At 40.6% G+C, this 26,455-nt stretch overlaps 2 protein-coding genes across 8 annotated transcripts; both read left to right on the plus strand.

Annotated features, from left to right (window-relative positions):
- Nucleotides 1-2: 2 nt before the first annotated feature.
- Nucleotides 3-5,562, plus strand: Ciart (circadian associated repressor of transcription). 4 transcript variants are annotated; one of them, XM_013143182.3, is made up of 7 exons: nt 58-142; nt 390-565; nt 700-1,119; nt 1,288-1,363; nt 1,616-1,694; nt 1,797-1,908; nt 4,914-5,562. In XM_013143182.3, exons 3-7 carry the CDS (start codon nt 754-756, stop codon nt 5,430-5,432), a joined length of 1,152 nt encoding a protein of 383 aa, XP_012998636.1. In that variant the 5' UTR covers nt 58-142; nt 390-565; nt 700-753; the 3' UTR covers nt 5,433-5,562. The 4 variants fall into 4 exon arrangements, with proteins under 4 accessions (XP_003478931.1, XP_063108798.1, XP_012998636.1 ...); XM_003478883.5 differs by lacking the exon at nt 390-565 and having other exon boundaries at nt 3-142; XM_063252728.1 differs by lacking the exons at nt 390-565; nt 4,914-5,562 and adding an exon at nt 2,262-4,804 and having other exon boundaries at nt 3-142.
- A 5,058-nt stretch (nt 5,563-10,620) lies between these two features.
- Nucleotides 10,621-24,063, plus strand: Mrps21 (mitochondrial ribosomal protein S21). 4 transcript variants are annotated; one of them, XM_005007770.4, is made up of 4 exons: nt 10,621-10,810; nt 11,211-11,324; nt 19,957-20,146; nt 23,763-24,063. In XM_005007770.4, exons 2-3 carry the CDS (start codon nt 11,242-11,244, stop codon nt 20,135-20,137), a joined length of 264 nt encoding a protein of 87 aa, XP_005007827.1. In that variant the 5' UTR covers nt 10,621-10,810; nt 11,211-11,241; the 3' UTR covers nt 20,138-20,146; nt 23,763-24,063. The 4 variants fall into 4 exon arrangements, with proteins under 4 accessions (XP_005007827.1, XP_063108921.1, XP_005007825.1 ...); XM_063252851.1 differs by having other exon boundaries at nt 19,957-20,142; XM_005007768.4 differs by lacking the exon at nt 23,763-24,063 and having other exon boundaries at nt 10,622-10,810; nt 19,957-21,214.
- Nucleotides 24,064-26,455: the final 2,392 nt, after the last annotated feature.

A 26,455-nucleotide genomic window follows, 5' to 3' on the forward strand; every position in this document is an offset into this window, starting at 1 on the left:
TGTGTACGCAGCGGGAGGCACGTGCCGAGCCGCACGTGTCTGGGAGGGGGAAGGGGCGGGTCCTGCTGAGAGGCGGAGGTGGGCCGCCGGAACCCAGATAGACTGAAGCGCTGCAGAGTTTAGGCTGAGCGGATCAACACAGGTAAGGAGACAAAGGAACGCCCATGGAACTGCTGGGGATAACCGGACCTAGGGGGCGTGGGTTTGGGGGCCGGCGTGCAGATTTTGCTATTTGGAGGAATTACATCACGGGCTGCAGCGCCTGTGGAAGCGGTAGCGCTGGGACCGTGATCCTAAGAGACTGGGAAGGGGCAGGACGGGTCCCATGGGGACACTAGTGAGTTCTTGTACGCAGATACATCGCTCACTGGTGGCATATCCTTGGCTAGAGACGCTTACTGTGGGATCGGGCTGGGGAACAGCCCAGGTGAACAACTGCCAGAGGGGAAGCTGTCAAGTCAGATATTTACTCTAAACCGAGGGAAGAAAAAAAGAATATAGGCTGTGACGGCTCAAGAGCAGCTCTGCAGAGGCCAGAGAAGCCGTTCCACTTTTTAATAAGCGGGTATGCGGAAAATGACTTTTTCTATTGTCTTTATTGGGGAAAGGAAAGAGTCGTTAATCGTTGCAATTCATCTGTCTGTTTTCAAACCTTTAACCTCTGATTTTAAATTCTCTCTCTTTGCTCTTCAATTGCAGGTTCCTGTCTTTGGGCACCTCAGTAGCTGTTCTGTAGGCCCTGCTTCTGGACCTATGGATTCTCCACCTAGTATTTATTCGTATTCCTCCTATTCTCTTTCTCCCTCATTTTCCACCTTCCCAGAGAACAGTGACTATGGCTTCCCCTCTGATAGTGAAAAGGAAGAAAAGAGGAGCTATGGGCCCAGGCCAGACACTGTTGGGCAGAGGAAAGGTTCTCAAGCCAGCCCAGGTCCCATCCGCTGCAGGCGTCGACCCAGAGTTTTCAGGAACCAACATACAGCATCTCACCTGGAACAGCCAGGGTTGGTTTTTCCAGTGGCAGGATCTGGGATGGAAAGATCAAGAGATTGTGATTTGGAGACCAATCTAAACATCCAGGATTGTACCACAGAGGGAGATCTGCTCTTTGCTCAGAAGGTAAGAGAAAACAAGAGACAAAACATTCTTCTCCAGTGGCTATATGCCCAGATGTTTGGTAAGGACCCTAAAAGGACAGCATCGGTTCCCAGATTTGGAGGTAGAGGAATTGCTACAGATTAGGGCAATTCTAGGTCTTCTCATAGCCTTTGTCCTGCTTTCCTGTAGTGTAAAGAGCTCCAAGGATTCATTCGGCCCCTCACAGACCTACTGAATGGGCTTAAGATTGGTCGCTTTGAGAGAGGTAATTATGTGATTTGTTGCAATTTAGAGCCAGGCTCTTTTCTGTGTCTCTTTCAAGTGTGTGTGTGTGTGTGTGTGTGTGTGTTAAGTCTTTTTCAGGAGTCTGTACTAATCCTTTTTTTTTTTTTTTTTTTTTGCTTTTGTGACTTTAAGTAAATCAATTTTAACTCCTTTCTTGTCATCCTTTTACCTGACTATATATTGGACTCTAAATTCTCAGTATCCCTCTCTCTATTCCCGGCCCCACCCCCAGGATTGAGTAGTTTCCAGCAGAGTGTGGCAATGGACAGGATCCAGCGTATTGTAGGTGTTTTGCAGAAGCCAGAGATGGGGTAAGTCCCCTAGTTCTTTCCTCAGTAACTCATAAACAAGGAGCTCTTTCCTGTTTGATTCTTTTTTCACACTTACTGGGTTTTTTGATGTCCTTTTCACAGGGAGCGTTATCTAGGGACTCTGCTGCAAGTGGAAGGGATGTTAAAGACTTGGTTTCCTCATATAGCTGCTCAAAAGTCATCACTGGGTGGTAATAGGCGTCAGGTGACCAAGGTAAGAACTTAAAAACTTGAGGTCTAGGTGGCAAAATAACCAAAGAAATGTATTTTGCATGCAAAAACGCCATCCTCCCCCTTCTATTTTCTTCTGGATCTTCTACTCAAGTTTCCTTTCAGGGAACAGAATCCCTAAACTTCCACCACTGTTTTGATTCCTAGATGTACTTATTCTATTTTGTTTGGATCACTGGGCAGAACTCCATGAAAGTTAAATCATATCCCTATGTTAAGCTTATCTGGTCTCTGTATTGATACATAAAGCTTTTTACTTGGCCAAATGATTCATGCAGAATGATGCCTCATGTTCTCTCTGTAAATCCTTTCTTTTTTTTTTTTTTTCATTTCAAGGACTAGTTATGAGTGATACTTCACTGGGAGTTGGGGAGAAGGCACACAGAGGGCATCTACAAGGAGGACTTTTGATAGATTCTTAAACCTGGTATAGAAGTGATCTCCTTTCTGTTCCTTCAAATAATATGGTTTTGGGGCTTTAGCTCAGTGGCGTAAGTGCCTGCCTGGCAAGCACAAAGTTGTGAGTTTGATCCCTGCTACCAAAAAAAAAGTTATTTCAAAAGTTATTCAAGTAGTGAGATGAGTTGGAGGAGTCTTCATCCTGTTTTCAAAGGTCCACAGCTACTAATGTTGTGGAAATAACATTAAAAATGAAGCAGCAGAGGTGGACATAGTGCCACATGCCTGTAATCTCAGCATTCTGGGAGGGTGAGGCAGGAGGACTGGAAATTCAAGCCCAGTCTGGGCAATTTAGGGTTTAAAAAAAAATTCCTTTTTAAAAATGGCCTGGGGATGTAGCTTGGTGTGCAGGCCCAGGGTTCAATTCCTAAAACCTTAAAACAAAAAACAAAAACCAAGATCTGTTTTGTTTTTTTTTTTTTTTTTTTGGTACTAGGGATTGAACTCATGACCTGGCACTTGCCAGGCAGGCACTTACGCTGCTGAAATAAATCCCTGCCCCCCCCAAAAACCAGGATCTTGTCTGCACATTAATTTATACTTCATAAAGAACTCATTATGGGGGGCTGGGGATTTAGCTCAGCGGCATAAGTGCCTGCCTTGTAAGCAGGCAGTCGTGAGTTCAATCCCTGGTACCGATAAAAAAACGAAAAAGACAAAAAAAAAAAAAAAAAAGAACTCATTATGGGAAGTTAGAATTTAAAATACAGAAATTAATCTGTAATCCCAGCACTTGGAAAGCTGAGGCAGGAGGATGGTGGTGAGTTCAAGGCCAGCCTGGATTACATACTAAGAGCCTGTCTCAAAAAAAATAAAAATAAAATGTAAAAACTATAAAACTTAAACTGGACATGATGGCACACCCCTGTAATCCTAGCACACAAGAGACTAAGGCAGGAGGATTCCAAGTACCAGGACAGACTGGGCTGCATAGCGAATTCAAGGCTATCCTGAACTACATGATGAAACCCTGCATCAAAGTTTGTTAATGAAATAAAAAGCTGTGGAAGTGATAATTCCAATGAAAACTATACTTTAAAGATATTATAAAAGGAAGTGTTTTATAAATAGTGAGAACCTATAGAATTGTTTTATTCTGTTCATTTCTGAATATCTAGTATCTAATAAAGTTTATAGGACATAGCAGGTCCTCAACTATTTGTTGAATAAGTGAAAGTTTAACTGGATTACTAAAACTTCTACTTAACCATGACCTGACAAGAAATTATCTGTTACAAAAAAAATATATAGACTGGTGTACCCATTGTGGAAGTCAGTCTAGAGATTCCTCAAAAAGCTGGGATTGGAAGTCCCATTTGACCCAGCTATTCCACTTCTGGGATACATGTGCACCCATGTTTATAGCAGCACAATTTGTAATAGCCAGATCTTGGAAACAACCTAAGTGTCCATCAACTGACAAATGGATAAAAAAGTTGTGGTATTTTTATACAATGGAGTACTACTCAGCTATAAAGAATATTCACGGGGGCTGGAGATTTAGCTCAGCAGCATAAGCACCTGCCTTGTAAGCAGGCAGTCATGAGTTCGATCCCTGGTACTGATAAAAACGAAAAAGACAAAAAAAAAAAAAAAGAATATTCACATTGAGATATTTATAATAAATGGATGTAACTTGAGACCTTACTCATAAGGGAAATAAATCAAACACATGTATAAATACAACATAGTCTCCCTAGTGTAAGAAATGATACCAGTATATAAGATTTTAATGTAATCATGATGCCCCATTACACTGCTTTGAAGCCTTATAACGTTTTCATACATTAATTGGAATAGTTTTATTGTTTTGTTAGATTTTACTGTGTGTGATGGTATGAATACCTATTTTGAAGAAAATAAGGCTTTTTTTTTTGTCTTTTTCATTTTTATCGGTCCCAGGGATTGAACTCATGACCGCCTGCTTGCAAGGCAGGTGCTTATGCCGCTGAGCTAAATCCCCAGCCCCGAAAACAAGGCATTATGACAGCCATTGCTGTCTTAATATCATCTTGCTTTGAAGTCCTACCATGCTTTTGTTCTTCTATTTCCATTGGTTCTGTCTTATTGGATTTTAATACGTGTGATAGTATAAACAGATTTTTTTATAGAAAATGAGATATTATAGTAGCCATTGTTCATTTTCTGTTATTTGGTTCTGAATGTCCTGTAAAACTTTCATTCTCTTGAATGGTTTTATACTATTTTGTTATGTTTGATATTGTTGTATATGAAGGTATGTTCAACTAGTTCAAAGAAAGAGACATGATGGTAGCTACTGTTAATATCCAGTTGTCTTGTGAAGTGCTGTGTTGCTTACATGTTCTGTTCTGATCTGCTTTGTTCTGTCCTCTCTTGTTCTCTTTAAAACAAAATTAAAAATAAATAAATAAATAATCTGTTGGACAAAACAAGATAAGTTTGCATTGCAAATTGAGTCTCCAGGGAAAGCAAAAGGATAAACAAACAGGAGGCACTAATCTGACATCTTTCGTCTCAGATTTTTTTAAAATTTCTCCCCCTCTCTAGCATTTTCAAAACCACCACAGTGATTCAGCTGCTTCACCTCCTATGGGAAAGATGGACCAGACACACCTAGGACATTTAGCTTTGAAACCAAAGCAGCCTTGGCACCTCACAGAGTGGCAAGCCATGAATCTTACCTGGATCCACACTGTTCCAATTTGCAACCCCCCTCTTGGTTCCCCAGGTACCATCTCCTTTAGCCAGGGTCCTTTAGGCGCCAGAACCAGCATTGGCCTCATCCTTTTCCTCCAGCATGGAAAGCAGCCATTTACCCACTCTGCCCCAACCACTCCAGTCCCACCTACTACAGCATCTTCTGCTATCCTTGGTGATCCTAAGAAACTGTCTGGAGAGGGGCCTCGCTGCCACAGTTTGCCTGTAGCTCTGCCATCAGACTGGAGCTGTAAGCTGTCCTCCACTGATCCACCTGCCATGGCCAGAGAAATGAGCATGGGACACCTGGAGCAGCAAATGAAATGCTGTCCTCCAGTCACTCCAGCTGGCCATCTCCTAAGGCCCTGACCCAGACCATGTGACTGCCACTGTGATTTTCAATTTGTGTAAATAGATGTATGTATATTTTTACTTTCAATGTGTATATTAATATTGGGAAGATAAAATCCTTTCTGATTAAAGAAATTTTTTACCTAAACGTTTTGCTCTTTGGAGTAAATTGAAAACTTCCTGCCTTAGATACTAATCTTGGATGTCTGAGCTCCAGGAAAGACAGGAATATTTTCATCGAGTTAAAAGTCTGGATAGGATCATAGAAATCCTGTGAAAGAAGTAAAAGGACTCTTGTGGCTGTTTTTCTGGGGAACATGGTTGGGACAGTTACAGTGTTCAGACTTGAGTTTACTTTTTGAGTTTACTTTTTTCTTTGGGCAGAAACTAGTACTTTTCCCTTTGTGTCTCTCCCTCATATAATCTTCCAGCTGGCCCAGACCAGCAGGTTCTTCTGCTCTGGGACAACTGTTTGATGGGGGCTGTTGATTCTTGTAGATGAATATATATATAACCTGCTGCCAAAAGAGGCAAAGAGCCAAAATGGCCACTGTGGTTGCCCATTTTTAAGAGGGAGGGGTACTACAGAATTACTAAAGTTGGGGCCCACTGCAGAGAGACTCAAAACATAGGATCTCATCCTTATTCAAAAAGCTGTGGGTGCTAGATGTGTGCTCGATTACAGAAGGCTACCCAGTGATACCAGAAAGCAAAAGTTAACTCCACGAATATTTTTTTGTCTTAGTTTCCACCAAAACCATTTCTTCTCCCATTCTAAACCTTTGTAGTGTATTATTATTCTGTCATATTTATTAGTCAGTGTTCACTGGCTCCTAGCATCTTGTTCACAGCTCATCAGACATCTTTCCCCCACTGTTCTCAGTGAATAATTGCCATCTCCCTTTATGTCAGAGAATATGACCTCCTTTCTATAGAAAGCTTCTCCATTTGTGCTTCCGATTATCTTTCACTTCTGAAACTTGCTGTGTCATGTATCCCTTCTGTATCTTCTAATTTCTACCTGTTCCTCATAAGAATTATTTTCTCTACAGGTGTGATCAGGCCTTAAAACACCTCTGGAGACTGATTACCCTTTGTCTTCTTTTCTCTAATTTTTTCTGCCTCTTAGTACTGGGCATGGATAAGGATCTCCAGGATGCTAGACTAGTGGCGCCTTCTCCCTGAACCACCCTGTCCCAGTGCCCCTCATAATTTCTGACAGAACTTTCTGATTTCTTTCACTATGAAACCCTTAATCCATTGCAGTCTAGCTTCTACTGCCCTCACTTGATGAATTTCCAAAGTCACAAATAATCCTACAGAATCAATGTTATAATGTAGCTTCCGCCTATTCAACAGGAAAACCAGGGACATTTACAAAGGCTCTGCATTTTATGTTCTCTGTATCATCTGACACTGAGAGTGCCTATGCCATCTCCCTCGGCTCAAATGACAGCACACTATCCTAATTCTCTGAGCTAACTGTTGGCAGCTTCTAGGTCTCTCAGTGGCCCCATTTCCCCCTACTCTGGAGCAAAGGGTTCCCCTCAGGCTCTAGCCTTGTGTTTTTTCTTTGACTATATTCTGTCACAGGAAGATTTTGTTTTCTTTCATGCTTTGAAGTATTGCCTTAACTTAGAAGTCTGCTGAATCTTTATCTCTATTCCCAACTTTTTCCCTGAAAGTGCATACTGCATAGAAAAATATTTGCTGGATGATTTTAATTCTATTTTTCTGACAAAAATTATTGACATTTCAGCATTTTAGAGTCAAGACATACTTTTATATTTTTTCTTTTTTCTGTTTTAGACAGGGTCTTGCTGTATTTCTCAAGCTGAACTTGAAGTCCCTTGTAGTCCAGTCTGACCTCAAACTCATGGCCACCTTCCTGCCTTTTCCTCCCAAGTGCGGGGATGACAGACACGCGCTATATACCCAGCTCATTTCTTTGTATTTAACCTGCTCCCTTCATTTCATAGGCAAGAAAACAGGTGATTTGTCCAGGCCAACACTGTGATACAGATTGCCAGTCCAGTGCTTTTTTCCATGATCAGGAATAAAAGCCTTTAAACATGTCCTGCTCCCCCTTCTTACAGTTTCTTCTCTTTTTGCTTCGTATGGTACCAATATTTTCCAGGTAAGTAGGCTTAAAACTTAGTGCTACTCAGATACTAAATTTTTTTATTCTTTTTTTGATATGTTTCTTAAAATCCATTTCTTTCTACTTACCTTGCCACCACTTTGGTCTGGATATTTGCTACAGACTCTTACCTCTAATTCCTTCTCCCTGATAAACAGATTAATTTTCCTATCTGAATTGCTCAGTGGCTCTCTGGCGTTAGGGAAGGAAGTCCAAAATATTTCACTGAGGTCTCTAATTTTTTCTCTTTCCCTCTGTATGATCCTTCTAGTATAGTATTTATTAGTTTATTTTATTTTCAAGACAGAGTCTCACTCTGCAGGCTGACCTCAAACTTGCAATCCTGCCTACTCTGGATGAGATTAGAGGCATAAACCACAGTGCTCAGTTTATTCTAGTTTTTTTTTTTTTTTTTTTTTTGTCTTTTTCATTTTTATCGGTACCAGGGATCGAACTCACGACTGCCTGCTTGCAAGGCAGGTGCTTATGCCACTGAGCTAAATCCCCAGCCCCTGTTTATTCTAGTTTTTGTGTTCTGTTTGACAGTACTAGGGGTTGGACCCAAAGCCTTTTCACTGGGCTACTTCCACATGCTGCTCCCCACACTTTTCTTCTGAGACAGGGTCTCTCTCTGATATCCTAAGTCACCAAGCTGAGCTCAAAACTCCTAGTCTTCCTGCCTCAGTTCCCAGAGTGCTAGGATTATAAGTATGTGCTTAGATGACCGCTATATCTTCATCTCCAGTCCTGACCTGTTCCCCAAGAAGGTCCATTGGCCATAGAAATATCTGATGGACAGTTTTAGGTTTATTTCTCTATTTATTTATGTTCAACTTCTAGTTTTTTAAATTAATCCCCAAATACTATATAAGCTTTTTTGCCTCACAACCTGTTCATGCTATTTACTTTGCTTATCGTTTTTTGTTTGTTAAGTAAAACCATGGCCTCCATTCAATCACTAACTCAAGTCTCTCATTCTTTCTGTTAAATATGCTGTATGGGCTTAGTCTTTGGCACTTAATGCCATCTAATGGAATCATGTATATAAAATACCTAGTGTAAGTTCTCAAAAATGTTACATTCCCAGGGCCCAGGGCTCAGTGGCACAGTGCTGCATGGCAGGCACAGGGTCGTGAGTTCAATCCCCAGTACCCAAAAACAAAATCACATTCTCAATCCCTTTATTTGAAAGTAGCTTTCTGTTTTGTCACATTTGATTCCTGCAACAAATTTTGTAGACAAAATTTAGTTAAATAGACAAATATTAGTGCCATTTTTGAGGAAATAGATTGAGACTTTTAAGTTTGGCAAGAGCCAGATAAGTTTTTAGGCTTTGTTGGACATATATCTCTGTTCCCTCTACCCACCTCTGCCACTGTTGCGCAAAGTAGAGACATCTTAATAAGCAAATGAGCATGACTAAGTTCTGATACTTTAGAAAAACAAGGGTGAACCTGGAGCAATTCGCTTATGAATTCTCCCTACTCTCCAGAGTAGCTGTCTGTCACTTCTCTCTTCCTTCTTGCCTGTCTTCAAGTAAATTGTCTTCTTTTATTAAAAAAAAAAAAAAAGATTAACTAGCAGGCAGTAGTTTTCAGACTACTGGTTCAAGGCCATAGGTCTAATGAACAAACAGAACTGGTATAAAACCAAGTGTGGTGGCCTATAATCCCAAGTCTTGGGAGACTGAGACAGAAGTGTTGCAGCAAGGTAGAGGCCAGTCTGGGCTACATAGTGAGTTCAAGATCAGCCTGCATCACACAACAAGACCCTTTCTAAACAAAAACAAATCAAAAATCCAGCCAGGCATGGTGGCACGTGTTTGTAATCCTAGCATTCAGGAGGCTGAGGCAGGAGGATGACTGTAAGTTTGAGACCAGCCTGGGCTACAAAGTGAGCTCAAGGCCAGCCTGAACTGTATTGCAAGATCCTGTCACAAAAAGACAAAAAACAAACACAAAACAAAATAAAATAATAATAAAAGGTATAGAATCCAGACCTTCCAGCTTCCAATCCAGGGCCCCTCCACCACATCACACTGTTGTCTATATAACTTTCTTGGCATTTATTATATGCTACGTTGTTTTTACAACTTATCTTTTATGCCAGCATACTATCTTCTCATGGTGCAAGAGGCACTGGAATGCTATCAATAGTACCTAGCACAGAGTAAAACTAAATAAAAATTTCATAAGCCTAATAATGTCCCAGTCTGTCTGTAGCTTGGGAATTTGGACCTGGTTTAAATTTAGTGTGAGTTCCTCTTAGCATAACTGATAAAGATGTACCTGTGTGCTTAGCAGGGCAGCCACATTTTCCCATAGTTATTAGATCGGAACTTAATGTGATTAACCATACATGATTATGTAGAAGTAGCATCCAAATAGAAATAAAAAGAAGGCTGTATTCACAGTATGAAAGAAATTTTAAAAGGCAGTTATTTCTACCAGGTCTTACTAGGAAGTAAAAGGCAAAACTGACCTAAAAATCTTTGATTCTAAAATCTGTAGGCATTTCCCATGTCTTTGGTGATCTCAATTTATTTAGTGAAATGACTAGAAAGTTGATGTTATAACATGGTTGCCGGGCATGGTTGGGCAAGCCTGTAATCACATTATTCGGGAGGCTGAAGCAGGAGGATTGCTGCGAGTTCAAGGTGAGCCTGGGTTATAAAGTAAGCTCAAGACGAGCCTGAACTGCAGAGCGAAACCCTGTCTCAAAAAAGACCTAAAAGAGAGCGAAGAAAGAACAAAAGAGGAAGAAGAGGGGTATGTGAGGGGGAGGAGGAGAAGTGACAGCATGTTAAGTTCATCCCTTTGTTTAATTGGTAGGCAGATGAGGAATGTGATGCTGACTCGCCCAGGAACAGATCTGTACCCTTCCAAAGAAAAACAGGAAGCATGCTCTGGAAGCTTTACCTATTCTCTTAGTTTCCATTCAGAGAACGAAATCGCTTAAGTATCTATTAGGGGCTTAATAGGATTAAGGATATAGAATCGACTCAGAGCCTGAAAGACTGCAATTTCGTGGGAAGACTCTTTTTGACAGGGTTTGCATCAACGACTATTTTACTTTATCAGATGTAAAGTCCAGGACCCCGAGCAAAGAGAGGAGACGATCCAGGTCAGACTAAACGTCGCCCCGATTTTTAAGCCGGGAATGCCCTTCCTTCAGTTCGGCGTCAGCCCGGCGCTGGGGCTTCCGTAGTTTCCGCTTCCGATTTCTGGCTGCTGGGGTCCGCTGAAGCCTGAGGGCGGTGAGTGAGGAGCTGGAGCCGGGTTGGGAGAAGAAAGGGGGGGGGGAGTGAGAGGGGATGTTTGCGCGCTATTTCTCTTTCTTAAAGATCTACAAAGACACGTTTTTCAACTTGCAGCCTAGCCCCTTCACGCACAGTGAGCAGTAGTTGAGCTCCTGCTGCGCGTTCCTGCTTCTGCCGTCCTGGGTCGGCAGAGCAAGTCTCGTGGTGAAGCCCAGCGACTCTTCTTTCATAAGCTCGGGCTTGTGCTAGTTTAAGAGAGCAAGGGAGTCTCGAGAATCGTCCGCGCGTACTTTCTAAGTCCTGAAGAGCTCCACGGGCCTTGTATCGCGGGTCTCTGAGCACTTCCCATTTTCAGAGTTAACTAAAACGCGCATTTTCTTACCTGATCTTTGTGTAGTCCTGCAGAGTGAAGACTTAAATGTGAGATCATGGCAAGACATCTGAAGTTTATTGCCAGGACTGTGATGGTACAAGACGGGAATGTGGAAGGTGCATACAGGACACTAAACAGGTGACTGTTGAAGAATCAGAATCATACTTAGGTCAACTTTTTGGGAAATGCAATGATCCTTCGCTTCCTGTCCCATCGTAAATTTCAAACTGGTGCCAGCCTAGGCGTTTAGTGTATGAAACTTTTTAGTCCTTCACTTTATTGTCTTATAAATGAAGTTCTTGCAAGGCGTGATGGCGACTGCCTATAATGTGAGAACTCTGAGAGGCTGAGATAGGATTGAAAAGTTCATGCCTAGCCTGGCCAATTTAGTGACTCTATGCATCTATCTCTGAATTTAAAAGAGGCAGTCCTTTCCAAAATAATTCTTGAAACCTAACTATATGAAGTTTATTTAGCAAATGTATGTACCATTGTTGCCTTCTGGTTGACGTTTTGAAATTTTGTTGTTTTTTTTTTTTCTTTTCTTGAAATAAAATGGGTTTTAAAAAAAAAAGAAAGTTTATTCAACACACAATCATCATTTCCTTGATGATGAACCTAACTTCTGTCCGAGATTTAAAGAGTCCAAAGGACAAATTAAAGTGTGAAGTTAGTTGCTAGAAAGCAGGAACATGGTATGTGGTAAATAACTGAGAGTGATCCTTGGGGGAAAAGGCTAGTGGAAAAGGTGAATTTAGATTGAGATCTTGGAAAAACAAGACAGCATTACAAATGTTTTTGGCTTTTTGATGCAGGGTCTGGCAATGTAGTTTAGGTTGGCCTTGAACGGACTAGGTAGTCCAGGCTGGCCTCTAATTTGCAGCAGTTCTCCAGCCTAAACTTCAGTCTGCTGAGTGCTGGGATTACAAGAGTGGGTGGGCTACCACTCCCAGCCAGCATTACAAGGTTTGAGGAAGGTTAAGGAAAATATATGTATAGAAGTAAACTAATGGAGTGGAAGGGTTATAATGAAAGGTTTGGGTTTGTGGATGTTGTTTTGTTTTGTTTTATTTTTGCAGTGGTGGAGTTTAACCTAGGGTTTGGTGCATGGTAGGCAAGCATTATACTACTGAGTTTCATCCCCAGACTGAAAGGTTTTTGAATGCTAGGTTGTGAAATACAGAAAAGCTCTAACAATGTGTAACTAGTTTAATTTCGCAAGCAACAATTTCTTTTTTTAATGTTATAAGAAATATTTCACTGAGTCAAGGCGTCCCATTACTCCCATGGTTTACTCTTGAAACTCATCAAAATGTAATACACAGTACTCTGCAAGGCCGAATTTTGAGATACCCCTTGAATTCCTGACTCCTGGTGAGCCACATGCTATGGAATCTTTTACCCTTGTGTGTGGGCAGAACCTAGGAATATGAGAGGCTATTTTCATGAGAAGGGAGATTATCTGACCTGCTCTTATCTAATTAGATGAGACTTGAAAAAGGATTTAGGTGTTTCCTAATTAGAAAAACTGGAACTATAAGAAAGGCCTACTTAGCAAACGTTAAGATTAGCCTCTTAACAGTAGTTAGCAAGACAACAGGCACTTCAGTCTAGCAACTATGTCTTGGAGGATATGAAACCTTAGATGTGATGCTGCCTGCAGGCTTTCTGATCTGCCTGTGGGACACAGAGCATGCAGACTTATTTCTTGCAGCACTTGGGTAATAAACAGGTGCTGTTTATTTATTTTTAATTTTTGAGACAAGGTTTCACTCAGCAGTTCACACTGGTTTTGAATTCACTCTATAGCCCGTGCTGGCCTCAAACTCTTAGTGATCCTCCAGCCTTAGTGTCCCAAGTACTGGTATTACAGCGCATGCTACCACACCCAGCCTGTTTTTAAACTATCAATTTATGGTAATTTGTTATCCAGCAATAGAAAACTAATTCCCTCAGGTGCTTCTCATAATTAACTGTGTGCCTGGTAGACATTAGTTTTTCAGAGTTCATTTTCAAGTAATTTTCCTTGTCAAGCAAGTTTTTTTGGCTCTTTTCAGTAGTTGTAAGGAGTTTGGCTTTCTAGAATGCCTCACTCATCATTTTCTCTTAATACAAAGCAGAGTTTGAGAAACAAGTATTATCACAGAATTACAGGAGAGAGATCTTGACATTATATGGGCTTGCCCTCCACTTTAAGGCTTTAACATTTGGTTTACAGGTAAAGGGGGTTAGGGGTGTGGCTCGGTGGTGCAGTGCTTGTTAACATGCACAAGGCCCTGGGTTCAGTCTCCAGCTTTGCAAAAATAAAATGAAATGAAAACTAAACTTTATATTTTAAAAATACAAGTATGAGAAGCCTACAAATATTAGATAAAATATCTCACATCTGCAATTATTAAATGGTATACAGCAGTGATGGTGAGCCTTTTAGAGTTTTTAATAGTACAGACCATGCTGCAACACATATGCCGCAGGTTCACCACCACTGGTATAGAGAAATATAAAATGCTCATCTTTTTGCAGTTTCTGTACTCTATATTTTGAATTATTTACTAGTTTTTCTGGTAATAGGGGGACCTGTGATGTAATTTTACTGTTTATATATAGTCATACTTTTTCTTTTTTTGATTGGAAGGAAGTTGCTGGGGGAAAATATTTTAGTAATAATTTGTATAATCTTTGGGAAGAATGTATATAATTTTTTTTTTGAGTCAAGGTTTCTCTTTGTAATCTAAATTGATCTTGAACTTACAGCAATCCTCCTGCCTCAGCCTCCTGAGTGCTGAAAATATAGGCATGTGCTACCATCCCCTGCTAAAGGATATTTACTTGGTCAGTTTAGATTTACTCATCTAGAAAGCTGCATTTCCATTTCTTTTTTATCATAGAGGGATGTGTCCCATAAATTATATTTAGCTTCAGGAGAAAAAAATGAACAAATATTTTTCCCTTAGAATAATTTTCTATCTAGACATACCTGTAATCCCAGCACTCCAGAGCCTGAGGCAAGAGGATTGCCAGGAGCTTGAGGCCAGCCTGAACTACAAAGATCCTGACTCAAGGCGCAAAAAAAAAAAATTTCTAAGCAAGGACTTGTACATAATGGTTGGACATGTGGCTCAATGGTACAGCATTTGCCTGGCATGAAGCTTGCACATGTGAGTGGGCCAGCTCTGGAAAGTCATAGTCTTCTACATTTCTACCTGCTAAATACAGTGTTTTCTGACTGATGTACCTCTGTTTTTCCTTGTTTTCTCTAATGTCCCCGCTTAAGCTATCTTTTCTGTATACCTTGCTCAAATCCCAGAGTTCTCCTTAACCCTCTCTCAGCTTTCTAGTAGTTGGTAGTAAGTTGCTTGGCATGTTTGTCCCACAGGTGATCTGATAGCACCATGGCCCGAGGTCATTTTGGCGCCTTGTCTGGAACTAAGGCCATGGGCGCGGTCACCTATAGGCCTCACAGCCCTTAGTTTCCACATGCTATGGGAAGGAGTCCTTTGACAAGGCCAAAAAACACACTTCTTTCTCAGTCTGGCCCTGTTAGGAGCACCCCATTGCAGAAAGCCCCACTGGGCTTGGTTGCTGCTAGCTTCTGGAACCACCTTATTCTGTACCAGCTTTTACTATCAGGCTCTGAGTGAAGATTCTAGCACCCAGATGTTGGGCCCAGTGAGAGGAAGTCTACTTCTCTTAGATTGGTTTGTGTTGGCTCTTTGAAATCTCTTTTATTTACTGAGCTTTTCTGGGTAATTTTGTGGGAAGATGGAACAGAAAAGGAATTAAAAAAAAAGAAAAAAAATAAGTTGCTTGTTCTGTGCTGTAATTACAAAAGGTAAGAGAGCAAATTAGAGGAGAGGAAGGTGATTAAAGCTTTACCATGTTTGGAGCACAGAAAGCGTCTTAACAAAGAAAACCAGCCGTGTGTCTGCCCAGTGAGGCTGCTACAAAATGCCTGTTACATAACCAGGGGCCCTTGTTGCCACCCTAGGATGAGGAGATGGAGAGTGAGGGTTATTAGGAAGTCCTGTGTGATTGGCTGTTAGCCAAACAAGGAAAGGCAAACATGCTGGAAGTATGCCTGTTGACCCCTTTTACTCCTGGTGGGCCTGTACACCTTGGCCCTGACTGGCTACTGACATGTGATCTGCCATCCCCAGCTCCTCCCTCCAGGCAGCTCAGTTCCTTTTATATAATCAGTTGAATTTCATTAAACCTGGCAGCTCATTTCTCCTTCATGTTAGGTCACCAGGCACCTGAACTCCAAGCTGATCTATTTACTTTGAAGCCCTGCTCTGCTAGCTCTTGAACTATCTTTGGAAGCAGAAACATAGTAACACCTTCCTACTTACTCTCAGGTTCTACAAAGCTCTTTCTGCTTGTCTGTTAGGGATGAAGTCTACTCTAGGGACTCTGGAGCATTTGAAGTTAATGTGTGCTTTTTAGGATGACTAGTAAGTGCAAGATAAAAAGAGGGAATCCTCACCTAGCATCTTGGAGTTTGCTGTCTGGGAAAGTGCTAGCTAATTTGTAATGTATCATTAATTGGCCTATGTTTTGGAAGTAATTAGAGCCATCTAGGAAACAGTATTTTCTTTTTATTTTTTGGCTTTTTCTTTTTTATTGGTACCAGGGATCGAACTCATGACCACACACTTGCAAGGCAGGCGCTTATGCCGCTGAGCTAAATCCCCAGCCCCAGAAACAGTATTTTCCAACCCTCCTTTTTCCCGCCAGCTTTTCCCTACCTATACCCATTCACTCATTCATTTGTTTGTTGTTGTTTTGGCCTTTTTGTTTCACAGCATAAGCATTTACTTGGTGAGATGATTGTCGGTGATTCGAAAACCACCCCCCCAATCTCCCCGGTACTGGGGATCAATCTCATGATCTCCTGCTCTCCATGCAGGTTCCTATACTGCTGAGCAAAATCCCCAGCCCTCAAAACCCTTTTCTTTTTTCCTTTTTTTGGTACCAGGGATTGAACTCACAACTTAGCACTTTCCAGGCACATCACTGAGTTTGAGGCCAATCTGTCTCCCCCCAAAAAATCAGAACTGTTTTTGGAAACTCCAAAAGGGAACCCCAAGTATGTGTCTGAACGCTTTCCTCTTGGTTTTCCTTTCATCCTTTTAAACTGTCCTTATCTAAGCACCTGGCTGGCAAGCGCTAGGTCGTGAGTTCGATCCCCAGTACCAAAACAAAAACAAAAATAAATAAACTGTCCTTATCATTCCAACAGGTTCCCCTTCCTAGGTGATACTATTTCTAGACTCTTTGTCCTCCTTACTGTCTCTTAAATCCAAACTACTTGTCCTTTTTACATTGTATATCCAGTCTTGGCTTTTTTTTTAGATACTTTTTTCTTGTCTTTTCCATAATATATTACACTGCTTGTCTGTAGACCAAAAATGGCCTTCATTAAGTAGTAGTAAACAGATCTGAGTAGAAACAAATGCTTAGGTTTTGACCATTCCATTCCTTCAATGTGCTATATCTTCTTGGCTTCCATTCCTCTTTCCTCTAGTTGAGGGATCTCATAGCTCTTCCATCTTACTGTCTCCTTGGCTGTTAGAACACTGCAGTGATTTCTCTTCTGAAGTGTGATGGCTTCTGTTAGAGAAATATTACTGCAGAGCACTCAACTAAAGACCAGAATTCTTCCCAGCCCTCGGGAGGCTAAAGCTGGAGGATCATTGTGAGTTTAAGGCCAACCTGTCTCAAAAAAAAAAAGAAAGAAAGAAAAGAAAAGAAAAACCAGAACAGAATTTTACTTCTAGTTACATTTTGTGATTATGGGCAGGTTAGCCTCTCTGACTTTCAGATTTCCTGATCTGTAAGAAGATGATAATACCTAATCAATTTTATAACATTGTAATTAGAATCATGGGTGTTAATGTGCCATTTTAGTAAAGATAATATTACTGAAGATTTGTGCACTAATGTTCCCAAGAACTCTGTATTTTAAGATTACTTAATCCCTTTATAGTGAGTATTTGTCCATCATCTAGACTTGTTTTTTACATATCCAAAGAGGCATGAAGAGTGTACTGAGGCATTGGTTCATGCTATAGCATGACCTAGGAACTCATATAAATACACTGGGGGTATATTCAGTGGCAATGTCTGCTTAGCATGATGGGTGCTCTGGGTTCAGTTCTCAACCCCAAAAGAAAAAAAAATCTTTTTTTTTTTTTTTTTTTTGGTACCAGGGCTCGAATTTATAACCTCACTCTTGCCAAGCTGGCACTTATGCTGCTGAGCTAAACTCCTGGCCCAAAACCCAGTTCTTGAGCCCTACAAAATCACAAACTAGAGGTGGTACAGCAGTCTTTTTTTTTTTTTTAAGAGTAGGAAAAATTAGCCAGGCATAATGACACGTACCTGTAATCCTAGCACTTGAGAGACTGAGGCAGGAGGATCACTGCAAGTTCAAGGCCAGTTTGGGCTACATAGTGAGACACTATCTCCAAAAATCTAAAGTAAAGTAAAATAGAAGTTTTATTAAAGAGTAGGAAGGGGGAATGGGGAATAGGAATAGCCATTGAGAGACAGTAAGGGTCCAAGTGAGCTACCCAGCACAGTAGTCTTTGAACAAGCTTTCCAGTTAACTGTTGTAGTCAGAGAAATACTCTTTTTTGTTTTTTCCCAGTATGAGGACTTTGTTTATGTTAGGTAAGCACAATATAATTAAACTTATTCTTTGTTTTTGTTTTTGTTTTGCATACTCGCCATTGAACCCAGGCCTCGCGCATGCTAGGCAAATGTTATACCATCAAGCTACATTCCACACACACACCTTCTTTTTTCTTTTCCTTCCTCTTTCTTCTTCCTTTTCATCCTCCTCATCTTCATCTTCATCTTCTTCGTCTTTGTCTTTGTCTTCTTCAAGACAGGGTTTTACTATGCAGTTCAGGTTGCCTTGAACTCTGTTGCCCAGGCCAACCTTGAACTTGCAGTGGTGATCATTCTGTCTCAGCCTCCCTCCCCTCCAGAGTACTGGGCTTATAGGCATGTGCCATCATGCCCGGCCCTTTTTATTTTTTGAGTCAGTGTCTTGCACAGTTGTTTAGGCTGGCCTCAAACTTAAGATCCTCCTGCCTCAGTCAGCCTCCTGAGTAGCTGGGGTTACAACTGTATGCTACTGCATCCTGGCCTCTCATTCCCAATATTTAACAGCAGGACCCTGCACAATAGTTCTAATGTCTATTCACATTGTAATTTACCTAAAACCAAGTTCTTTTCAAGTTCATATTCAGTCTGTTGTTATCTTAGACTTTGTGGAGCAGCATAGCAGCAATAAATGGGTTTCCTACCAGGCAAAAGACACTGGCAGTTTTTTCTTATTTTTATTTTCTTTGTTCTCTTCTAGCAGTTATGATAGCTATGACTCAATCCTCTTATCTCCAATTGTGTTTGTGACTTACTTTGTATGTGTAATAACAGAACAGGTTGAGCAGGAATGGGGCTATGTAAACAGAGCCAGAAACTGGAGGTCAGCAGTGGAAGGTGTCCCTAGTCCTAGGACCAATTGATGAGGTGATAAGAGGGAAAGACAACTTGTAGATTGAGCCAGAACTTTCAGGAGCTTAGGGGTTAATTGATCCCAATGTTCTCTTGGCTCAGTGAGAATGAAGAGATAAATTTGAATTAGGAGAATTTTGAATAGCTGTTACAAGGAATTGGATGAGCAGGAAAGAAGCTGAAATCAATTTAATGGGTACCTATGGGATGGGGATATGGCTCAGCAGCACAGAACCTGCCTGGCAAGCACGAGGATATGTCTGTATAAAACTTACAGAATGGCTGGATGAAATAATTGTCAAATAGGTATACAGTAATACAGACTTTTTTTTTTTAAGCTGAGGGTATAGCTCAGCAGCATAGCACTGCCTGGCAAGTGTGAGGTCATGAGTTCAATCTCTGGTACCAAAAGAAAAAGAAAAAGGGACAATAGATTTCTTAAATTATTTTCTTGTTTGTTTGTTATGGGAATTGAACTCAGGACCTTGTGCTTGTTTAAATTACTTTCTTTAGGAAGATGAAAGGCAAATAGACACGTGCTTAACATATAGGAGATTCTTGGTTCATTGCATACATAAAGAAGAGAGAGGAGAGAGAATGAAAAGGGAAAACTTCATGGAGAGACAGCATCTGTGTTTGGCATCAAAACTGAGAAAATTTCCATCAGAATGTTGGCAGTAGGGGGTGAAAAGACAGCCTGAATCCTAGTATGTGTCTAGGGAGTGGTCAGCAAATCAATGTGATCAGAGCGTCTGGTACATGGAAAACTAATGGGTGAGCCTGTTACTTTTTAATGCTGTTTCATTAGTATATAAGGGCCACCTCTTGCCCTGATACTTCTCCAGGAATTCAAGTATTCTTCAACATAATAAGAATGGAACTGTATTTTCCACTAATGACCAAGTAGGAATCACCCTGAATGATTTTTGAAATTACACTTGGCTTGCCTCATTTAGGGTTTCTGCAATGCCCCCTGATTGGAAATAACTGCCACAAGGAACTAGTGTTCACATGAGATGCATCATACTCCTCAAGTATGCTATGGCAGAAACAAAGAACCTAGTAATTGCTTTTTAATTTGCCTGCAAATTCTTATTCGGGCCTCTGTAGATAGTTTATATTGTCACCATTCCCCACTGTAATTTTTATAAACAACAGTTGTTTTGGTTAGTTGATTTCTGATCATTTTTGAAACTGGAAAAATAGTAATGAGCCCATGCTTCTAACCTGATTGCCTGTGTTTATATAGAATCCTTACCATGGATGGGCTCATTGAGGATATTAAGCGACGAAGATACTATGAGAAGCCTTGCCGCCGCCGTCAGCGGGAAAGCTATGAAACCTGCCGGCGGATCTACAACATGGAAATGGCAAGAAAAATCAACTTCTTGATGCGAAAAAATCGGACGGATCCATGGCAGGGCTGCTGATGCCTGTGGGTAGGAAGCCCACATCTCGTTTATGTTTCCGCCTCTTTCTTAAAACTCATTTTGTTATTGTTCTCTGTAATAAACTGGGTCACATATATGCAGAAGGTTTGCATCTATAGAATTATCCCCCTAGTGAGCAGCAAACCCCTTCTTTCATCAAAGAGAAACTGAGTCAAAAGCAGTAAGGAGTAAAGTGATTGCCCTGCCCTGGGGGAGTGGCAGTCCAGGTCAGAGTTCCACTTTGCTGAGATGAAAAGTTCTGAAGGTAGATGGTAACAGTGGTTGCAGAAAAAAGTGAATGTACTTAACACCACTTAGTTAAAATGTTAAGTTCAGAGTAGTGATCACAAATCTTTTAGAGCTTTCAATGATAACAAGCAATCTACTGCAGCACAAATACCATAGGTTCACCACCACTGATTTAGAGTATAATAAAAATGTTTTTGAAACATGGGGAAAGTGAGGAAAATTTGCAAAATGTAGTGCAGTAATCCAAGCTGACCTGGAAGGAAGGCATGGTGATCCTCTTGCCTCAGACACTCAAATAATGGGATTTTAGGTGTATACCACCACACACAGCTTCAAAGCAAAATTTCATTGGAAAAGAACATTATTCTATTTTGGTATGTGTGCAAGGGGATACTGAAAATTTGCTAAGGGCCTTTGCACTGAGATACATGGCCAGCCCTTTTATTTTTTATTTTGAGATATCTCAGTTGATAAATTGCTTGGGTATCACAAACTTGGGGGGGAAAAAAAGTTGATAAATTGATAAATTGCTTAGGCAAAATTGATCAGTTTATTTTCCTTTTGTCTTAGTTATTCACAGTGCTGGGATTTTAGATGTATGTCACTATACCCTGCTAAGCGTGTTACTTTTTACAGAGCTAGTCTCCTTGCCAGTGTGTGAATAAGAGGAAAGTAAGTATGTGTATATTTGGGGTAAATTCTGCTTCTGAGCTCATGCTCATCCCAGTCCTGGGGACATTGAGGTAAGAGAATTGCCATGAGTTCAAGGCCATCCTGAATTGCATAGTAAGACCCTGTCTCAATAAAATAAAATACCTAAGCTCCAAACTAGAGTGCTGAAATTTTTCCCCATGAGAATCCTTGAAGACGATAAACCAGGTGTGGTGGGACCAACTTAGTGGTATTTAGAAGGCTAAGCAGAAAGATCCAGCTGAGGCCAGCCTGGACTATATAGTAAGTAAGACCTTGTCCCCAAAACAAACTTGAGCAAGTTTTTGTTTTTTTCCTTTTGCTTTTCTAATAGAGGCTAAGGGAGAGATGGTAGAGAAACAGTAGATAAGTGATAGGAAAGACAAAATAGGGGCACGCTGAGAAAAAGGAGGGCACAGACCCAAAAATACCTTATAGCAATTGTTCTCACAGTGACTTTAGTCTGCAGCATCAGCATCACATGAGAACTTGTTTGTAAAAAGCAAACTATGGGACCCACTTTAAGTCTTCCAAATTCAGAGTTGGGGCAGAAGCTCATCAATCCCTTTAACAAGGCTGAGGTGATTCAGGGATGTCCTGTAGGTAGGTGCTTAGATCTTCCAGATTAACTCCCACATCCCACACCCCTCCCCAGCAGGCCCTCCTGGCTATTTACTTTGATCTTAGGGAAGACCAGCTGCTGCCTGCTTCCTCTGCTCTTGGCCCCCTGACAGCTATGTTGCCAGGATTCAGAAGAGTCAGGGCCAACCCCTGCAGGAGAAGCAGAGAGCAGGCAGAAGTGACTGGCCTGCCTCATCCAGGCTGCCACCATCTGGGCACGGTGATAAATAAGTAGCAGTCTGCCAAGCTGCGGACCTTTGCTCACGTTCAAACATTGTTTATTGCCCCCTTGTGGTAAATACAGTGGCTTCGTGTTTCTGGCATTTATTTTTTTTTTTTTTGCGGAAGCGGGTGGGGGATTGAACTCAGGACCTCGTGCTTGCCAGGCAGGCGCTTATGCTGCTGAGCTAAATCCTCAGCCCCGATTTTTTTTTTAATTTAATGATTTAGCAAGACCCTATCATAAAATAAAAAACGGGCAAGGATGTAGTTCAGTGCAAATTAAAAAAAACATGCTCAGCACTTCCATGTTTATAGCAGCACAATTTATAATAGCCAAATCTTGGAAGCAGCCCAAATGCCTATCAACCAAAGAATAGATAAAGACGATGTGGGCTTTTTCTACAATGAAGTACTACTCTGCCATAAAGAAGGATAAGCTTGAGACATTCCTAGGTAGATGTATGTACCTTCAGACCATATGTTAAGTGAAATAAATTGGACACACATGTAAATACTTCATTCTCTTTTGTGAGAAACTAAAAGTGAAAATAAAAGACCAAAATGTATATTAATGGTAGATTTTGCTAGCTTGGGGCTTAGCTATCCGTAACATGACATCCACCCAACTTGGTATTGGACCCAGAGAAACAGTTTACCTCTCCAAGAGTAACTTCTATGTTCTCCTTATTTTAGAGATAAAACTCCCATTCCCTTTTAGTGCATATGCCGCTGAGCCCTCTCTAATCCCAAAATTTAACAAGCACCCAAGCACTCCACCCTTACCCCCAGTAAATCTTTCTGGGTCCTGTTTTGCACAGGTAGATGCTCCTTCAAATCCGCTGTTAATATGTCATTTTGCCCACCTCCCAGACTCCTGTTCCAGCCAGACCAGATTAAAGTAACTTGACTTCCTTGTCCTCTCTGAGAGCATTTATATTTCTTTATAACTCTTCCCTCCCTGCATTAAAGGCCTCCCTAATCTTCGCCTTCTCTCTCATTTTCTCTGCGCCACCTCAGATTGAGTGCCAAAAATAATCAATTAGGTATTATGAAATAGGAATAAAATGTTCAAATGGGAAGGGGGAAAAGAAAGAAGAGAAAGAGGGCTGGGGACTTAGCTCAGCGGCATAAGCACCTGCCTTGCAAGCAGGCGGTCGTGAGTTTGATCCCCAGTACCAATAAAAAGTTAAAAAAAGAAAAAAGACAAAAATACTAAGAATATAGCATATAGTCACTCATGTCTGAAATCCAAGCACTGAGGAGGCAGAGGCAGAGGCAGAATTAACCACAAGTTTGAGGCCAGTCTGGGCTACATTGTGAGTTCAAGACCAACCTGAAATGGGACCTTGTATCAAAAAAACAAAACAATATAGGTGAGATCTGAAATTGACTTAGTCTCTGAAAATACTTGGCTTGTCCTCATCTCTAGTCCTAGCCATTATCCATTTTCTACAAGAGCAATAAACAATGTTGGGTCCTAACTCAGCCCTATAGCATTTGCCTAGCAGGCACAAAACCCTGGATTCAATCCCTAGTACTGCAAAAATAAGAATATAAAAAATTTAAAAGGATTGGAGAAGTGGCTCAGAATAGAGCACTTGGTTGGCATGAGCAAAGCCCTGGCTTCGACACCTATTTGTATGGGAGAAAATTAGGACTTAGTCATGATTTTGGCAAGCCATTTAACCTTTGTTCCCCCAATCATACGAGATAATGGTATCTATAGGTTGTGACAAAGATCAGTGTGCCACATACTTAGTATCTGGTAGATAGAACTCAAAGATTAGCGATTAATAATAATCTCCCAATTGTGACAGGCAGAAATCTCATTCATTCTTCTTAGCTCAACCAGGAATGCATCCCTTTAAAGCCTTCTGACTTAAAACCACACTGAGATTCCATCTTGCTTCTGAAAGAATGGCCAAGATCAAGAAAACCACCACCAACAAGTGCTGGAGAGGCTGTATATGAAGCTATGCTCAACTATTTCAAAGAAAGAGACACTATGGTAGTTACTATTAATTATGGGGTGTCTTGTAAAATGCTGTGTTACTTGCATTGTTCTGCTCTGATCTGCTTTGTTATGGCCTCTTTTGTCTTTATCTCTTTAAAAATAAAAAAAACTAAAAAAAAAAAATAATAAAGCCTTCTGACTGTTGTATTACTAAGCACAAAAATGGTAGTGGATGGTAGCCCCAGCCACCATCATAACTTCTGGATAGGCTGGCGTGGTGACACATGCCTGTCATTTCAGACTTGGAAGGCTGAGGCAGGATTGCTGTGAGTTCAAGGCCAGCCTGGGCTATATAGCAAGACTATGTCTCAAATAAAGAGACATGATCTTTTAAAGATCTAACTCTGATTTCAATTTTGCTTTAACTGGTAATTGGTCCCATTGTCTTCAAGACAAAATCCAAACCAACTCCTGTTAATCTCTATTTTCTGTCTTCATCTATTCTAGGTATCTTATGTTAGTGGAATCATACAATATTTGCTCTTGTTGTCTGCTTCATTTCACTTAGCATAAATATTTCAGGGTTATTCCATGTTGTAGTATGTATCAATATTTCACCCCCTTTATAGCTGCATATTACATTTTATGTGTGTTTCTCATTTTATCCACTCACGTTGATGGACACTTGGGATGATATTTGCATTTGGCTAATGTGAATAATGCAAGTATGAAAAAAGATGTACACAATCTTCTGAGACTTTGCTTTCAATTCTTTTAGATGTACACCCAAAAAGGAAAAATCCTGGATCACATGAAGTTTTTAATTATTTGATGACTTGCTGTAGTATTTTCCATAGTAGCCACACCATTTTATACTCCTGTACCAATAGAATTTCAGTTTCTCTACATTGTCGCCCTCAACACTTGTTATTTCTGATTTTTTTCTTATTTTACTTGAATTTTGGGGCATTTTTGTTACTATTGTTGTCATGTTTCTTTATTTTTCTGAGAAGGGTCTCATTAGCAGTTCAGGCTGATTTTGAGCTCACTATGTAACTCATTCTGGGCTCAGATTTGCAGCAATCCTTTTGCCTCAGCCTCCAGAGTGCTGGGGTTACAGGCATACACTGCCATGTCTGGCTATGGAGGTGTTTGGAGCTTTCTAATTGATGTGAGGCAATCTCTCCTTATGGTTTTGCTTTGCTTTTTCCTAATGATTAAAACTGTTGAACATCTTTTCATGTGCTTGTTTTTCATCCCTTATTGAAGGGTAAATCCCTTTTTAGCAATTTTTTTAAATTTAATTTTTAATTTTTTTTTTTTTTTTTTTGTACTGGGAATTGAACTCAATGCTGCACTTGCTAGGCATGCACTTATACCACTGAGCTATATCCTCAACCCAAGGAATTTGTTCTTGTTTTTGTTTTTTTGGAGACAGTGTCCCATTGTGTAGTTCAGGCTGGTTTTTAATTCATTTTGTAGTCCAGACCAACCCATGGTGATCTCCCTGCCTGATCCTCCCCATGTTGGAATTACAGGCATGCTGTTACCCGCCCCCCTCCCTGCCAGTTTGAAGGTATTTGAACTCAAATCCTTCACACATATTTTAATATTTCATTGTTATGCTAAAGAAATTCTTCATATTCTCTTTTTAGTCTCTTGTCTGATAGATGACTTGTGAATTTTGTCTCCCATTCTTTGGGTTGCCATTTTACTGTTAATAGTGTCCTTGCACAAAAGTTATAAAAATTTTTTTTGCAATGTTGTGAATTAAGATGTTGCATAAAGGGGCTGGGAATGTAGCTCAGTGGTAGAGTTCTTAGCTTGCAATCACAAGGCTCTGGGTTTGATCTCCAGCACCATAATTGTTTTGTTTTTGGTACTGGGAATTGAACTCATGACCTTGCTACTTGCCGGGCAGATGCTATGCCACTGAGCTATATCCCCGGCCATCCTGACTTTTCTAGTTATATTAAAGTACGTTGACCTGAAGTCTGGCTTTTGACTAAAGAATGGAAATTACGCTGGGAAAGGAAAGGCAGACAATGGAAAGAAGTTAGATACATGGCACCAAAATAGTCTTAGGTAAGAAGAATTAATCCTGGTATTCTAGAAGAATAACTGCAGTCTACAACAACGTACTAATTACCTAGCACTAACTTGGCAGATGTTACTTTAAGTACTATAAGAAAAGGAAAAGAAAAACAACAGAAGAATCAAAGAACCAAGTAGGACACAGAATTAAATAGAGTGGTCAGGAAAGGTTTCTCTGAAGCTATTTTTGAATAAAAATGTGAAGGGGAGGGAGCTTGTAAACCTGGTAGATGTCTGGGTGAAAAGCAACGCAGGCAACAAAGATAAGCCAAAGGTGAGGTTCTGGGCATGTGGGAAGGGTCAGGGTTCCAAAGCCTAATGAAAGAAAGCAGGAGTAATAACCAGGATCTTCAGAGGTCAGGGAGTAGGGTATTTTTTTCATCAATAAGAAATTTGCTTATTTTTTAAAAAAATACCAATGTCATCATTGTCCAGAAAAATTAACAGATTTATCATTGTTATAAAGTAGAACTGCTGAAATTTGTTCA

This window comes from Cavia porcellus, unplaced genomic scaffold (genome assembly GCF_034190915.1).
Source record: "Cavia porcellus strain 051 isolate PalLab524CR breed Dunkin Hartley unplaced genomic scaffold, mCavPor4.1 scaffold_1, whole genome shotgun sequence".
NCBI lineage: Eukaryota > Metazoa > Chordata > Mammalia > Rodentia > Caviidae > Cavia > Cavia porcellus.